Source organism: Trachurus japonicus, chromosome 3 (genome assembly GCF_045865225.1).
Source record: "Trachurus japonicus isolate A0001 chromosome 3, Traja_1.0".
NCBI classification, from domain to species: Eukaryota; Metazoa; Chordata; class Actinopteri; order Carangiformes; family Carangidae; genus Trachurus; species Trachurus japonicus.
Window position 1 is genome coordinate 14,930,421 of NC_140909.1, and position 16,074 is coordinate 14,946,494.

The following is a 16,074-nucleotide window of genomic DNA, read 5'->3' on the forward strand; positions in this document are numbered from 1 at the left end:
GTGAGGGTTTGTCGACTGAAACAAGAGGAAGAAGGAGAGATTAAGACGTTTTTCCTTTTGTTGTGGTGTTTTACTGTGGACAGACGACGACAACCTGAAAAAGCCAACATGGATACATGTTGTTTTCACGTGTAAATAGTACTTTCAGCTCGCCAGCTTAGTGTGGATGAAGCCTCGGTGCCAAAGCTGTTTAGGACAGCAGCGTGAAAGCTGGAGACTCTCCTCCACGAACCTCTGTCTCTGTTTCGTCTCCCCCTTCCTCCCCTCAAATACAAACACTTTCACTTTTTAAACGCTGTCACTGACACTTGTTTGGCTCCCTCTCCGTCTCCCTCCTGCTGATCAGACACTTCTTCTCCCTTCACATCATTTTCTCCCTCCACTCCAGACATATACTCAGCCAGCTGCATACAGCTGTGTCCTGTAGTGTCTGATGATAACATCTTTTATAGGCAGTGAGACAGGCGTTTAGACTACAACAAATGTAGGATGGTAGTTTAAAATGTACGTCTCCTTCAGGACAGCTGTGTTCACACCGACACACACTTTGTTACTGCACAAACACAGGAGGAGGGTCTGAGCAGAAAGTGACAACACGCTTGGAGGTTTTAAAGTCAAGGTGCCAAATACCCACAGTGACGGGTGGAGAGTTTCCTCCGTGTTGTACCTGCTGCGACTCCCGGACTCGTAACTTACTCCCAACGCCACGGGTCACGATCAGCAGACAAACTGGTGCCACTCAACAGAGAAAATATTTTGTAATCTCCCTTTTGTTCTCATCACATCCACTTACAGTAAAAACCAGTCGACAGGATGCCTCACACTGGTTAAACCAACAGTTTGAGGCCAAGTTTGAGGATGAAAATGAGTATGTGTCGATGGTCGACGCGGCAGAACTTCCCTCAAAACAATTCACTTCTTTATCAGGCCTTTTATTTATTTATCGCTTTGTGTTACTCTTTAACTTCTGTTCTTAATTTGTGGCAAGATTGTTACAAACATGGAGAGACACAACAATGTGATAGCGTAACGCAGGATATTCAACACTCACCATCTTGAAGCCTCGTGTGTAAAAAACAGTGCTGTCATGGAAACCGCAGACCGGTGCTTCAGGATTAGGTTTGTAAATGATACTGCCAAGCCAAGAAAAATAAGAAATATGATACATATAAAATGCTTTTATCCTTTTAGCTCATTTCAAAACAGCATAAAACAAAACAAATTCTGTTTGAAACTGAATTCAACGTTGATTGGAGAGGATTTTTATGTTTTTTCCCCCCATTTTCATCACAAAAAAAAGAAAAAAAAGAAAATGCTCTAAGCAAAATGCAGTCACTTCCTGTACTTACCATCATTTATGTTCCCAGCTGAAGACACACAGGTCTAATGACCAGATAAAAACACACTGAAGCAAGCAGGTATAGTTCTCACACCTCTCCATCTGGACGGATCATCCCTCAGGTCAATCACACACACACACACACACAGATTTGAGGAATGCTAAAACAAATGTTGACTGTTTACACTGGACCTGTTGTTATTGTTTATGCACTTTCTTTCAGCTCAGTTGTTGTTGTTGTGGCTGTAAATCTGACATCAGCAGAACCACTCACTCACAGCTTCAGCTACCGGGAGATTAACATTAAAACTTGCACATAAAACTAACGGTACTTTACTTTATGGATCAGTTTCACTGTCATGTTGTATATTCTATAACCACAGGCTGACTTCAGCTCTTCAGTTCTTACCCTTCATTAGATTTAATATTGATTGCAACTCACTTTTCACTTGCTCCAGAGTTCAGGCAGTTTCAGCAGTGTCCTTTGATTCCTCACCATTAGATTATATTTCCCTCCTTCACCATGTTGGCACAGCCTGACCCCAGATCTGAGTCTTATGAGTAAAACAAATGCACTCCAGTCAAAGACTTTCCGAAACAAATTATTATCATTACATCTGGAGACATTACCTAGCAATTATCACTCCACCCTGTTATTCTGCTGCAGTTGCTCTGTGGCGTTCATATTAACGCTGGGAGGACGTTCTGCAAGGCATCATATCACAAAACACATAAGTATTATTCTCAAAATTATTTATTGCCCCGAGCGATCTGATTTATGAAGCTGTGGAAATCTAGAGGCATCATTTGGATTATAAGAAGGAGAAAAACAGATTTAACAGATGAAACAGCAGGGAAATAACAGTGTGTAACTGATGACAAATACAAATGAGTCCTGCACACAGGTCCTGCAGCATGTCACACATTAAAATGAGCATGACATGCATCTGCTGCCCCCTACTGGTGATGACAGAGCGTCTCTTGGCCAGTTTCTAAATGGCACATCTCATACACACTAAACATAAAATGTAATGCTGAAATTAAAAATGGAGAATTTAGAGGTATTCATTATGTGATGTGTACATGGCATGTCAACTAAAAATTAATCATTTGTGTCCGTAAAATAGTATAAAATGCCATTAATGATATCCCACAGCCCAATGTAATATCTTCAAATATCTTGTTTTATCCCAAACAGCCATACAAAAATCCAATGATATTCAGTTTACCACTATATACTGTATGTTAAAGTAAAGTATCAAATATTCACAATTGACAACTGGAACCATCAAATGTATTTTCCCCCCTTTTCTATTAAGTGAAATGATCAATACTGAGTCTAGTGTGGCCACCCAACTGGTTAATATTATAATAATTAGAGGTAACTGCAAAATCTCCCAGTGTTATTCATCACGTTTTATTGATTTAAATGTTTCTTGTGCTCCTGCTTATTTAGACATTAAATGTGAAGTCCATCACTCGACTGTGTTAGTGGTATGAACATGCACAGGGCGCCCTCTGGTGTTTATCACTGTATTTTATTTAAACCTAAGCAGTGGACACATTCATGAACACCATAACAACTTATTAATGCAGTCCAGTGAAATGACAATGAAACAGATGTCACCGCCTTTAAGTTAAAAAATATGGTTATTTGGAGAATGAAGTTGTGTTTTTGAGGCAACACTTTATGGTGCTGAACTGCATCGACTGTCTAATGCAGAGATCCGACATCGTGTCCACACAGCGAAGGGAAGAAGATGAGGAGGTGTTATGTGTGACAAACAGCGCTCGGGTATCACAAATAAATCAGTTAAATGGACAAAGAAAAACATTTATCTGTTATTATTTACATTTACATTACTGTAGAATAGATACTATGGTTAAGCGTAATTCATGTTTGCAGATTTTGCTGTTGAGTCTTTAGGTAACTAAAGTTTATTGGGATTAAATCATTACCTTCATAAAGTCATAAAAGCACACGCTTCAGTTGGAGTCCTACTCGTGGCGTCCAGCTCCAGTCTCTCTCTCTCTCTCCAACTTTCCTGTTTCTTTATCACTGTCACTGCATTAAAAGCAAAATGCTCCCGGGGGGGGCGAGAGCTGGTGATGAAAACTCACTCCTGGAAACACGAGGATAGTCTGAGTTCACTCTGTTGCAGAGTTCCCACAGCGTTAGTTCAGTGAGGCGCTTTGCTGTAAACCTCTCGGACGGCCTTCTGCAGTTTCTTTACCGACTCCATCGCCAGTCTGAAACTTTCGTGGAAGTTGCCGTTACCTTCTTTCACCCAGGCGGCCTGCAGCTCGCTGACCCACGCCATCACCCCATCCAGCTGCTTCTGCACCTCCTTCTGCTCCTCCAGTTCGGCGAGCAGGGCCTGTCTGGCACAAACCTCTGCTTCATACGCACTCCGGAGGTCGGCCATGGACGACTCCAGCCTCAGCACCTCCTGGACGGGGGACAGTCAAATCACACACAGATACATTACTACTGCACTGTTCTCCATGACAAACTGTGCAGACGTGAGAAAACTGTACACAATCAAATTATTATTAACAACAAGTTAACAACAGATACAAACAGGGTGGTGTATTGTAAGAGCCACCTGCAGATTAACTTAACAAAATTAGTTGCAAAACCAATGTACAGCACAATATAGTAATTATGGGGTAGGTTTTTACATCCATGTGGGGTATAAACAGGGTATAAACCGTAATATAATGTAATGTTCAGACTTGTTTATACATGAGGGTGGTAACTTCATATAGGCTATGTCGTGTCGTAATGTTACATAATTTTTATACATTATTATTTCATAGGGTGGTGAATGTGCAGGTCACAACTTCTCCATGAGACCGTTTTTGAGTTGCTGGATTGTGCATTTGATGAGTTTGATGAGGGACAGATGACCTGTACTGTTCACCTCCATTGTGTTCGCTGAGCAGCTCTCGTCTTTCCCCTGCGGATCTCAAAACAACATGCACCGATAATTAAAGGTAATGAACCTACCCCTACTATAGAGATTATGACAATAGGAGAGTTTCCATTCATATTTGAAATAAAAACTTCCATTTGAATAGCTTGTCTGCATGATTACCATGCAATTGACAGACAATTGTTGATATTGGCCTTGGTATCATTCACAGGTCTGTTTATAAACAGCACGACCACCTTACTCACTGTACAAGTTTAAAATAAAACTTGAATATGATCCTGTGTATTATGTGAACAGTTTAGTATTGAATGCACAATAACATGGTACTGTATGTTTAAAAACACAATTGTATACAGTGGGGCAGGGTCCCTGCTCTATCTCTCCATCAGTTTGGGGGTCCTTGGCCTGAAAAACGTTGAAGACTCCTGGTTTAAAGACAACATAGGAGCATTTAAACACATGAATTGAACAGTAGCCTGTCCCAGTGGACTACAGCCCCCTCTCTTCCTCCCCCACCCACCTGTAAGTCTTGTGGGCAGTTCCTGTGTGACTGGTCGTCGGGCAGCAGGACGTTTGGCGGCACGGTGAAGCAGCGGTCCATCAGCAGGGCCTCCATCCGCTCCGCCAGCTGCTTGAACCGCTCTTCCAGAAAGTGTTGCAGCTTCTGGCTGCACTCTCTGGCCCGGGCCCGCAGCAGCTCGTCGGCTCCGTCCGCCCCGCCTTTACTCAGCTGCCGCACACACACCTTCTCCACGACGGGTAAAATGTCGCACAGACAGTCCTGGAAGGCGCTGTAGACCCGCAACATGCAGGTCTGCGGCGTAAAACCGAAAAACTGCGCCTCGTACAGCTTTAACGTCGACGGAGGCGGACTGTCCATCCCTGCGTCGCCCTGTTCAACTACATCCATTTCGTTTTCTTCCCGGGTTTCCCGCGCCATGTTGAATCTCTGACGTCTCTTCTTCCTCCTCCTCTTGTGACGTAATGGACGTAACCAGACGCAGCGTTAGCGCCACCTCCTGGTACGGAGGGAGTCCGACTGCACCGCTCCAGGACGAATAAACAATATTGATCAATAATAAATGACACAATAGAGTAAAAATAATGACCTACTCTGATTCAACTACGTCTTCTAATATGTTACCGCACTAAAATTATAATTAAAGTAGGATAGATCTGTCAACAGTTATAGAACTGTGTTGAGGAGTTCATGCTGGGACATCCGTGTTGAATAAATATCTGATAACAATAATAATCATTGGCAGTGGCTTCATGTGATTCTACATAATGTTAATTTCGTCACGATCTGTTTTATAAGTAAAATACCTGAGTATTTTTGCACCACCGTTTGTTTCCGTTGGGCTTCGTCTGTTCTTCAGAACGTTCCCTCTCCGCCGCTCGTTTAAAAACCGTTGACGCTCTGACGTCAGACGCACGCCGCGGGCACGCCTCCTCGTCGCGACGAAGTGCGCAGGCGCGGGCGCGCTAACTTCCTCCTCGGCTGCTGCCTTTTTCCTCGCCTGGTCTGTGTTGATAGCGGCTCCTTCTTCCACACGTGTGGTCATTCATATGTGAATCTCTCTCTTCGGGACCCCGTTTACGAGTTCATCCTTACTCCACCACTATAGGTAAACCCACTGTGGGCGGCGAGCGGGTGCTGTTTGTGCAACTGCGCGGCCGTTTTGCCCGGTTGGGGAGGGGAGGGGGGGCAGAGGTTACTAAAGGCTCGAAGTTTAGCCGGGTTTGCTGCTGTTAGCTCGGGGATGTTAGCTAGCTGCTGATACGTATACTTTTTTTTGTTGTGGTGACGCTAGCGTTAGCTAGCTAGCAACCGTAACTAGCCAGACATGATGAACGCAGCCGAAGTAACGCACCGCCAGTGTTTTAGCTTGTATTTGTGTCTTCGTGTGAAGCTATAAAATATGTGATGTTTCCACCGTGTCGTCCCTTTTTCTCCAGGTGTAAAAAGCCATAGAAACCGACACAACCATGGGGGCTTATCTGTCGCAGCCTAACACGACCAAGACCTCTTCCGATGGCGGCAACACCAACATGAGCTACGGCATCTCTGCCATGCAGGGCTGGCGTGTTTCCATGGAGGTGAGCGGAAAATGAGGGGCCGGATCAAAGATGAGCCATGTTGCCGCTCAGTGTCCTGAACCCTGCGAGGGGAGAAAAAAGGAGTTTAGAGTTATAAATGGTCGGATGAGGCGTAATAGGCGTCTGCTTGATTGCAGGCGGTGATTGAGTCTCCAGAGTTACACTGAGAGTCCGACCAAACCAGCATCAGCTGCAGCGATGACTTGAAATCCATAATTCAACCACAGGGCTGCTCCTTGCATGCTGAGTTACATTGTAATCACTTCCTCACAGCAGCCAAGAGCCTGTAATTGTTGTCTGCTCTGAGATTCTTGTCTCTTCACTTGTGAAAATAGTCCTTCACTGCAGCTGGCAGCATTTGGAAAAAAAACAACAACACTGCCCTCTATCTAATTTTATTAAACCACCTTTGAGGAAACAAATCACATGCGTTGAGTAGATGTATTTCTAATCAGATACCACCAGTAAAACAATGGTTAAATTGGTTGTCAAGTGATTGCATGCCAGTAATCAAATCCAAAGACGTGAACATCGGTGTGTGCAGTGATGATGACACAAGGCTTTTCTGCAGCTAGAGAGCAGAAACGTTGATGTTTGCCAACGTTATTTGCCCAGTATGTATTTATATTGTATGACAGTGATTGGATGGATGTATTATTTCTCTCATCTTATCCCCTCCCACTTGCTTTTCCTGAATATACAGGTTCTCTCTTCTCACCAGAAGAGGGACTTTGATTTCTGTGCTACTGTACCAATTGGTAAATGCTGTCTGTATTTTAATATGCATATTTTTCTGTTTCTTTTTTGGACCACAGGATGCTCACAATTGTATCCTAGACTTTGATGAGGAGACTGCCATGTTTGCTGTGTATGACGGACATGGAGGTAACATACACACTTTACAAACTGAGTCCTCTATTTATAGTTAGTGCAGTATATATTGCACCATTTACAGCATTTGTTTGCTAAACACCGTTCCTAACGTTGATGGTGTACAACACGTACTGCCCACACAAACGCCACGCAGAGACGGAAATGTTTGTTCCTTTTTTATTTTAGGAGCACAACACACCCATATTTGTGAAGTGTCTCCTCACTTTATAGTTTGTTTACACACCTCTCTGAATACTACACACCTATCCTGAGAATTTATATTACCTGCTGTTCCCGTTTAGGTGAAGAGGTGGCTCTGTACTGTTCAAAGTACCTTCCTGACATCATCAAGGAGCAGAAGACCTACAAAGATGGCAAACTGCAAAAGGTGAAACACCGTGGAAGCCACAATCTGGCCTACTCATCTTCAACTACTCTGACAGAGCAGAGGATTATGTCACTTTATCACTCTGAGCTCTCTTTGATGTAGGGCTGCAATTTATGATTATTTTCATTATCGATTAATCTGTCGCTTATTTAAACGATTAATCGATTAGTTGTTTGGTCAATAAAATGTTAAAAAATATCAATCAGTGTTTTCCAAACCACAAAATTATGTCCTCAAATGTCTTGTTTTGTACACAAACCCTAGAGATACTCAGTATAGTGTCGTAAAGTAACAAAGAAACCAGAAATATTCACATTTAAGAAGCTGAAATCAGAGAATTTTGACTTCTTTTTCCCTTCAAAAACTACTCAAACCGATTATTCGACTATCAAAATAGTTGACGATTAATTTAATAATCGATAATTGTTCGATTAATTGTTGCAGTTGTACTTTGATGTGATCTCCAACATGATTGTTATCACTTTTAAACCCAGTATTGCCTTGTGACACTTGACTTTTGCTGAGAACACCTTTTCGCATGTGGTTTCCAGGCACTGGAGGACGCCTTCTTGGCCATCGACACCAGAATGACCACAGAAGATGTCATCAAAGAGCTGGTGCAGATTGCTGGACGACCCACGGAGGAGCCACCTGCTGAAAAGGTGGCAGAGGAGGATGACTGTGAGTAGACACAATAACCTTCAGGTTTAGGGTCCTGCTGCCACATCTTACAAAAATCCTAGAGGGACTGCAAAGCATTCTTATAAACACTAATAATGACCTCATACCACAGAGGAAACAACAAGAAAATGTCACTGAAGTGGATCAAGAACTGCTTCAGGGTAACTCCATGTTTGTGTTTTTCTTCCAGTGGAAACAGAGGAGGCAGCTTTGCTCCACGAGGAGGCTACAATGACCATAGAGGAGCTGCTGGTGCGCTACGGCCAGAACCGCAATGCTGTCAAACATGCTTCTGCCCTCAGGTAGATCAGCAAACTCTTGTCCAATATTTTTTTTTCTCATAGGGAGACAAACTAGAAGCACTTGAAAACAAACATCTAATAAAAATGGTCTCATCAGTTTCCTGAAAATGTTACTTTTGCAGTGAAAGTGCATCTTGTGTAAGTCCAACCTCTGAGATGAAAAAATGTTTTATAGTCCATTGATCATCTCCTTGTTTAACATCCTGTTACACCAACCTGTTGCAACCGGATTCATATCACTTAAAGGAAGTGATGAGAAAACCAAACCACACCTTTTTTACTTAAAACTTTTGGTCATTTTGTTGATCGTATGTGATAATGTATGTTTGAATTTAGTGAAAATCGTCCATATCCATCACACCAGACGCCTATCTTTGCTGGGACTCTGTCATTTTTCATGATAGGATCGACATGTCAAACACTCAGGTTTTTGACCCCTTTATTTTCTATTTGTTTTTTGTTCTTAGTGCAGCTGCTAAGAAGGCCGCCTGCCAACACGCTGAGGCCTCAGGAGACAAAGGAGAAGGTGGGGAAGGACCGAAGAAAGAGGGAGTGAATGGAGAGGTGGAGGAGGAGAGCAACGGGAAGGTGAAGGGCGCCGAAGGAGCGGCAGCGTGTGGGTCTAAGCTGAGAGCCTGTCGGAGAATAGGAGGAGGTGAAGGCAGCGCCGGTGCAGGTACAGAGCTGGGACTCATTTGTTTCTGCTAACACATGAGATGGAAAGAGTTACATTAATGTAGTTCTACAATATGGAAACAATGAGTGAAAATAAAACGATCATGGATGGATGAATGATGATGGTGTGGAACTTGTGACTTCACAAAATTTGAGCACCTACTAAATACCCTCTCCTTATTGGTCCTTCTCTTCTTTTTCTTCTCTCCCTCTTGTTTGCCCCTCTTGTCCCTGACAGCCGCGGACTGTGGAGAGTCGGGAAGCTCCAACGGAGAAGAAAAGGCCGGCAAGGCAGAGGGAGACGCTGGTCCTTCCTGCTCCTCCTTGTCCTCCAAGGCTGCCGGAGACTCAAAGTCCAGGTTCTTCGATGACAGCGAGGAGTCTGAGGAGGGAGAAGAAGAGGAGGTCAGTGATGAGGAGGTGAGAGTAGGAGAGTAAAATAGATTTATCCATGACGGTGAAAGCTCAGTGTCTTTGAAAAACAATGTAATAACTGTTGTTTGTTTTGTTTTTTATTAGGATGGCAGTGAAGAGGAAGAGGGGGACAGCAGTGAGATGGAAGAAGAGGAGGATACAGAGGAAGGAGAGGAAGACTCAGAGGATGAAGAAGAGGAGGAAATGTGTCTACCTGGGATGGATGGCAAGGAGGAGGTGTGTACAGTATAAACACCAACTACATGTAGTACAGTCAACATATTAGGCCTCATTGCACAGTCATATGTTGCATGTTTGTTTTTTTTGTGCTGAATATCTATAATTGATTAGCTGAGTTAAAGCAGAAGTAAGTGGTCCGGTCGTTTTCGCTAATGCTGCGTTCCAGGCCGGCTTTTGAAATCGTAAATTACAGCTTCAAGTCACAACTTACGACTTAGTAGCGTTCCAGGCAACCCACTCGTGTTTTTCCGACCTGTTTTACCGGTGAAAGTCACTATAACGGCCACTCGTAACTTCTGACCCGTGAAGTCGTACCAGATCGAACGGTACGACTTCACGGTCGGAAAAATATGAGTTTCCTTGAACGCACCGTAACAGTCATCGTCCCTACGTCGCCACATTCACGGCGTCCCTTGGCTGCACACACAGCCCTGCATGCCGTTCTCTCTCCTCATTGGATAAAAACTGTAGGATACGATAAATGTTTTCTCCTCGGCTCAGAGCAGAGCAGAGGGACTGACAGACCCGTGTTTCAGTCCAAACACTCTATGTAAGTGATTGCTGTCGGAAGATATAACTATTTAAGACTTATATTAACACAAATATATCACTTACTTCTGCTTTAATCGCTGGATTGTAGAGAGTTGTTCAAAAATATTTATGTAATGGTCGTTCCAGTCATTTAGTGGCCATGTCAGCTCGAGAGGGGGAAGAACAAACCAATGTTCTGCAGTTAATCCGGTACCGAAACGTCATTTTCATATTAAAAGATACGGAGCCAAGAGTGTGCTAGACTTATTTATTTTCAGTTTACACTTTCAGTGATTAGCATCTCCCAAATGAACCGTTGGTGTGCGTTACCTCCCTCCCCAATACGGTGATTAATCACACTTTCTGTTCTCAAGGCTGTCGATTCATCGCTGCAGTCTTGGCTCTGAACACTGAACATTATTCCTGATGCAAGAAATTCATAGCGAACATAAAGTTATTATTATTATCCACTCATCATTTGCAAGTGCTTGAACAGACTTGTCATAAATTAGACGTTATTATGCAAATGTTCATTAGTCATTATGAACCATTATTTTGTTTCCCCACGGGGCTAAAAGAAACAACCAGAAATGTTTCTTTTCAGTGCCGCAGATTGGCCGAGTGAGCAGTCACTGTCTGTCGTTGGCCTTTTCAAGAGCACAGTTGTAATTGCAAGCTATGAATCCAACAAACGGTTCTCCAACGAGTTGGACAGCTGCACAGCTGCAGAAGCCAAACGTAATGACTTGTGATGAGTTTATGTAAATAGAAGAGGTTTTAATGGCTGCCCTTTTTTTAATTGGCTGAAAAATGCCTTCAAGCTTTGATTTATTTTGTTGGTGAAAGCCGTCGTGAAATTTAAACAATGTTGTCACATTTTAACAGCCTGGCTCGGACAGCGGCACCACAGCTGTCGTGGCTCTGATCCGAGGGAAGCAGCTGATCGTGGCCAACGCTGGAGACTCTCGCTGCGTGGTGTCTGAACGCGGTAAGTCCGAAACATTGTTTACCTTTTGTGATGCATGTGCTGTTGTGACATGTATATTAAATATGATTTAAGAACTTCAGTTGGAGTCTGTGAGCCCTGTTGCAATCAAGTCACATCATTGTATGTTTGCTTTTCCTGCTATTTTTACAGCCCCAGCAGGTTGATATATCATGGTGCACAGAACTCCTCTTCTCTGTCCCCTTACCTTATATGTAGTTTGTTTGTTTTTATCCTGAAGACCTCATTTTTCTCTCTATTTAATCCCAGTGTTTGTTTTCATGTGTAGTGTCGTATATTTCAATGAAAGCTGTCGCATTATATGAAATTCTTTCTTGCGTTCCCGTAGGCAAAGCTGTGGACATGTCATACGACCACAAGCCAGAGGACGAGGTGGAGCTAGCTCGCATCAAAAACGCCGGAGGAAAAGTGACCATGGACGGACGGGTCAACGGTGGACTGAACCTCTCCAGGGCCATTGGTACGACCGAACCCATGCACGATCTTTAGATGAGTCCTGAGAGAAGCAGCATGAATAAAACTAATGTCGTTTGTTTATCTCAGGCGACCACTTCTATAAGAGGAACAAGGCTCTGCCCCCAGAGGAGCAGATGATCTCTGCGATGCCGGACGTCAAAGTTCTGACGCTAAATGACGACAACGACTTCATGGTCATCGCCTGTGACGGCATCTGGTGAGTAATGGTGGCCTCGCATTTCATTTTCCAAAGGGAATCATAAGTTCTTTTTCACACAGACGGCTACTAACTGCAGGTAGTTTTGATATTTGAAACAATCAAGCTGCTTTTAGTAGTGTTAATTTTGGCAGCTATCAAATGTCCTTGTTAGTTTTGGTCATATTTAGTCTACCCCATCCTGTTTTTATTCAGTCAAGTTTTAGTCGACTAAAAGTCTAAGCATTTTAGTCTTGTATTAGTCAAAGAAAACAACTACAATGAAACAAACAATGAAAACTGCTGATATATGCATCCTGACATGGAAGATGTACTGATTTGCTAATTTATATTTGAGCCACTGACTGATTAAATTACACATCTCAACATGGCATGTCGTTCTCAACAGCATAGTAGGGATGCACATTATCTGTTAAACCGTTACAAGAACTTTGACCAATTAATAGTCAATAGTAATTAATTTTTTAATTATCTCCTTATGTCATCAACTCATGGGGGCGTGTCGACACGTGCAGACTTCCACGTGTGCCTTCAGTCATATTTCACAGCAAAAAATTATAAGGGTCGGCTTCTTAGCCCAAAGTATGTGCCAGTTATGCAGTGCAGTCCCCGTGAAGGAAGGTCAGACGATAAACTCCTACACGGACGTCTGCATGTGCGTCACCTGTAAGGACGGTGCTGTCTTTTTTCATCAACAATATTACATGTTGGTAACCGTCACAGTGGCATGACGACGGTGCCATCTTGTCATCGTCTCGTCTTCGTCAGTGAAAAAAAAGTTTGTTGACGAATATATTTCGTCATAGTTTTCGTTAACGAAATTAACACTAGCTTTTAGGTGATCAGCATCAAAGTTTCCCTGTTTATCAGGTTGAACTTCTTGTTGTTTGGTACTTGCTTTACCAAAAGCAGAGCTATTCTCTTCACTTCCCATTTGACATTATTTATATTATCTGATGGACAGTTTCACAAGAATTTAATCAAATGTTTTCAGCTCTTAATTGTCTTAATCTTGGGAAATCATTTGACACTTTATAAGCTTGAAGTTGTGTTTTTTTCCTCTTTGATTTATCACTCTTGATAACCTGTGTCTCCATGTGTGTGTGCAGGAATGTGTTAAGCAGTCAGGAGGTTGTGGACTTTATCTCTGAGAGGATCAAACCAGACCAGAGTGGCCAGGCCAGACCCCTCTCGTCTATAGTGGAAGAGGTGAGACACTGAAACTGCAGCTGGATCCAGAGCACAAGAATCAGAACATACCACAACTAACGTAGTGTAGTTTACATTCAGTGACCCCAGAAAGAAATGATCTATATCTCGATTATAGATTTAAGAACTTTATTTTGCCATTTTCTGCACAGACAAGCTGGGTACAATATGAATTTTTGTGCGGAGTCGCCCAGGAGCCAGACTGAGTAAAAAGAGTTAAGAAGTTTTAAAAGAATTTTAAAGGAATTAGTCAAGGCAAAAAAGACAAAGAAAACATCAATAACTAACATAGATAAATGACATTTAAGAAATTAATAAAACACACAGAAAAAGTTTATATATATAAAATATATTATATACACAGAAATTTAAATGTATGTAAGGTCCATTTAAAACGCAAAAGTGTCAGAGATGTCCGTGGTGTAACAGTTGTATTTATTTTGCATTTGCTATGAGTCTCACTGTGGCAGGGAAAAAGCTGTTGTAGAAGCGTGTTCGGTGTGTGGTTATCCTCTCCCATTCCCTGTTCCCATTTTCTTTTCTGCGAGTGGCACGGGGCAGTTTCAAAGACTGAAAGCTTGGTCCTTTCCAAAGTATTAGTCACTTTACAATAATGTGTAATCACTGCATCATCTGTTCACTCCCAGACATTTTCCACAGTTTGCTGCCTTTTTAATCCCAACTCCCATGTGCTCCCTCCTCACAGCTGGTGGACCACTGCTTGGCTCCCGACACATCTGGAGACGGGACAGGGTGTGATAACATGACCTGCATCATCATCACCTTCCGGCCACACCTGTCCTCGTCTCAGTCGGACGACACAAAGAAGAGGAAGCATCCGGAAGGGGCCGAGGGGGGCGAGCCAGAGGAGAACGGAAACAGCAAAAAGGCTAAAAGTGACTAAAGGAAAAGAGAAACTGTCGCAGGGGGAGCAGCCGGTCCCAGTCTACCCCAGATTCGCCCAGAGACGCGTTCTGTTCAAAATTAATTCCTTACCTCACAAACATCAGTTCGCCCTCAGACAGAAAATGTAAATGCTATACATATGCTCAAAGATCAGCTGATCTGTGGTCATCGGTATAGTTTTTGACCTCTGTTTAAGGTGGATTCTCACTTTAACTGCCCCTCCAGTTGTTGTTTTTTTTTTGTTTGTTTTTGTTTTGTTTGGTCTCATTGGAAAGAAGCTGGTAACGGTTAAACTTTTTTAAAATTCAGAGCAGGTAGACTCAACACTCACTGGCATGCTCATCACTCTACTTGTATCTGTGACTGTCCAACTTGGCATTGCGTAAAGGTAACATCAGGAAACACATCTTGAATGACAGGATTCAACCGTCATCGGTCGCCCAGACTGAAACCTTATGATGCCGTGAGACTGCAGATGCTAGTCTAGTGTTGCACTGAATGTGTTGATGCCCTGTTTCAGACTCCTCTCTGGTGTTTGTTAAAGTCACACTTCAACAGAGAGGACCTGAATGATATAAGGGTACTACTCCAGTCCCTCTACTTTGCCTTTTTTTTCTCAATAGCAGCCATTGAGAAGTGAGGATGTTTTCTTTTTTTTAGTCTTGTTGGTCCCAACACCCCCCCCCCCCTAAATACTTCACCATGATCCTGCCTTTCTTTTAATTCCTGCTTTGTGTCTTGTCTTGATAAACATCTGTAAATTTCCAGATTCTGAAAAGATGCCAGGGTTTTGGGAACGAGTGTACTTTTCATCTTTAGGAGATGATAGCAGGGAAACGGAGGCAAGCAACGCGTGTCTCTCGCCGTATGTCCACCCAGACGGAGGTGTTGATCGAAGCCCTGGGCTGGCAATCCACGTGCAGCTCGTCTTCAGGACTCTCATCTTCCTCCATCCCGTTTACTTTCCCTGTCTGTCCCCCAGGTCTCCATTGAAAGGTCTTTATCTCTTGACCATGTGTTTTATTTAAAAAGTATTTCCACTCAGATTGTCATATTTTTCATTTTTGATGAATCAGTCCTCTGGCAGTTTTTAAAAGAGAGAAAAAAAAAACCTTTTTGTGAGCACACCCTGAAAAAACGCCCCGACACTGGACTGTGGAGAGGATGCACAAGGTAATTTTTTTTGAGTGGAAATACAATTTGAAGTTCAGAGCACCAAGACAATGTAACTGTTTAGAGGATTATTTTCTTTACTTGCAGCAACCTTGTTTAAAACCATCTTGTGTGACTGTAAGTTTGTTTCTAGTGATCTATCTCGTCACCATGCCCTTTTTTCTGTACATAGTTTTTTCAATACTTGTAATTGAAGAAAAAGAAAAGGCTTTTTCTTTGTAATTGTGAGTCAATGTGACATTTTGGTGCATACTCTTTTGACACCAGTATGTAAGTACATACAATACATTTTTTTAAATAAGGAGATAAACGGTATTCCTGTGTGTTTCTTTAAAAACAACCACCACAATGTCAGCTTTTATTCACAAAGGTTTGAGAAGTCTTTTATTGTGAAACTCAAGTGACCAAAACATTTCTCAGGTATTTTTCCCTAAAAAAAAGTTGTGTTAAGTAATGCATATATTTTTCCATTGTGACTTTTGTAATGTCGCATGAGCAAGTTGTCACATCATGTTCGTGGTTAAGAAATGCTGCCTGCTACTTTTTTCACTTTTTTCAAGGACAAAATATGTTGCAAATCAAAGCTGAAATTTGATTTGACTTGAGGGGCCACACAGCAAATCAGCCT

The 16,074-nt window shown here is 42.6% G+C and overlaps 2 protein-coding genes across 3 annotated transcripts; one reads left to right on the forward strand and one right to left on the reverse strand.

The window, feature by feature from the left end:
* Positions 1–3,364: 3,364 nt before the first annotated feature.
* On the reverse strand, positions 3,365–5,620 carry mis12 (MIS12 kinetochore complex component). Its single transcript, XM_085763612.1, has 3 exons — positions 5,602–5,620; positions 4,796–5,294; positions 3,365–3,789 (listed from the first exon to the last, which is right to left on the reverse strand). The coding sequence occupies exons 2-3, from the start codon at positions 5,213–5,215 to the stop codon at positions 3,520–3,522; spliced, it is 690 nt and encodes a 229-aa protein (XP_085619738.1). The 5' UTR covers positions 5,216–5,294; positions 5,602–5,620; the 3' UTR covers positions 3,365–3,519.
* Positions 5,621–5,786: 166 nt separating this feature from the next.
* Positions 5,787–15,756, forward strand: ppm1g (protein phosphatase, Mg2+/Mn2+ dependent, 1G). 2 transcript variants are annotated; one of them, XM_085763591.1, is made up of 14 exons: positions 5,787–5,903; positions 6,235–6,375; positions 7,191–7,260; positions 7,551–7,636; positions 8,188–8,317; positions 8,508–8,619; positions 9,087–9,295; positions 9,533–9,714; positions 9,814–9,945; positions 11,365–11,467; positions 11,814–11,945; positions 12,029–12,158; positions 13,268–13,367; positions 14,074–15,756. In XM_085763591.1, exons 2-14 carry the CDS (start codon positions 6,265–6,267, stop codon positions 14,269–14,271), a joined length of 1,695 nt encoding a protein of 564 aa, XP_085619717.1. In that variant the 5' UTR covers positions 5,787–5,903; positions 6,235–6,264; the 3' UTR covers positions 14,272–15,756. The 2 variants fall into 2 exon arrangements, with proteins under 2 accessions (XP_085619717.1, XP_085619727.1); XM_085763601.1 differs by having other exon boundaries at positions 9,533–9,699.
* Positions 15,757–16,074: the final 318 nt, after the last annotated feature.

Bases quoted from the DNA above. Each gene is read 5' to 3' on its own strand.
- mis12 (XM_085763612.1), bottom strand. From the start codon at position 5,215: ATGGCGCGGGAAACCCGGGAAGAAAACGAAATGGATGTAGTTGAACAG. The intron at 3,790-4,795 runs GTGGGTGGGGGA...TCCCCCGTCCAG, and splicing joins ACTGCCCACAAGACTTACAG to GAGGTGCTGAGGCTGGAGTC.
- ppm1g (XM_085763591.1), top strand. From the start codon at position 6,265: ATGGGGGCTTATCTGTCGCAGCCTAACACGACCAAGACCTCTTCCGAT. The intron at 11,468-11,813 runs GTAAGTCCGAAA...GCGTTCCCGTAG, and splicing joins CTGCGTGGTGTCTGAACGCG to GCAAAGCTGTGGACATGTCA. The intron at 11,946-12,028 runs GTACGACCGAAC...TGTTTATCTCAG, and splicing joins GAACCTCTCCAGGGCCATTG to GCGACCACTTCTATAAGAGG.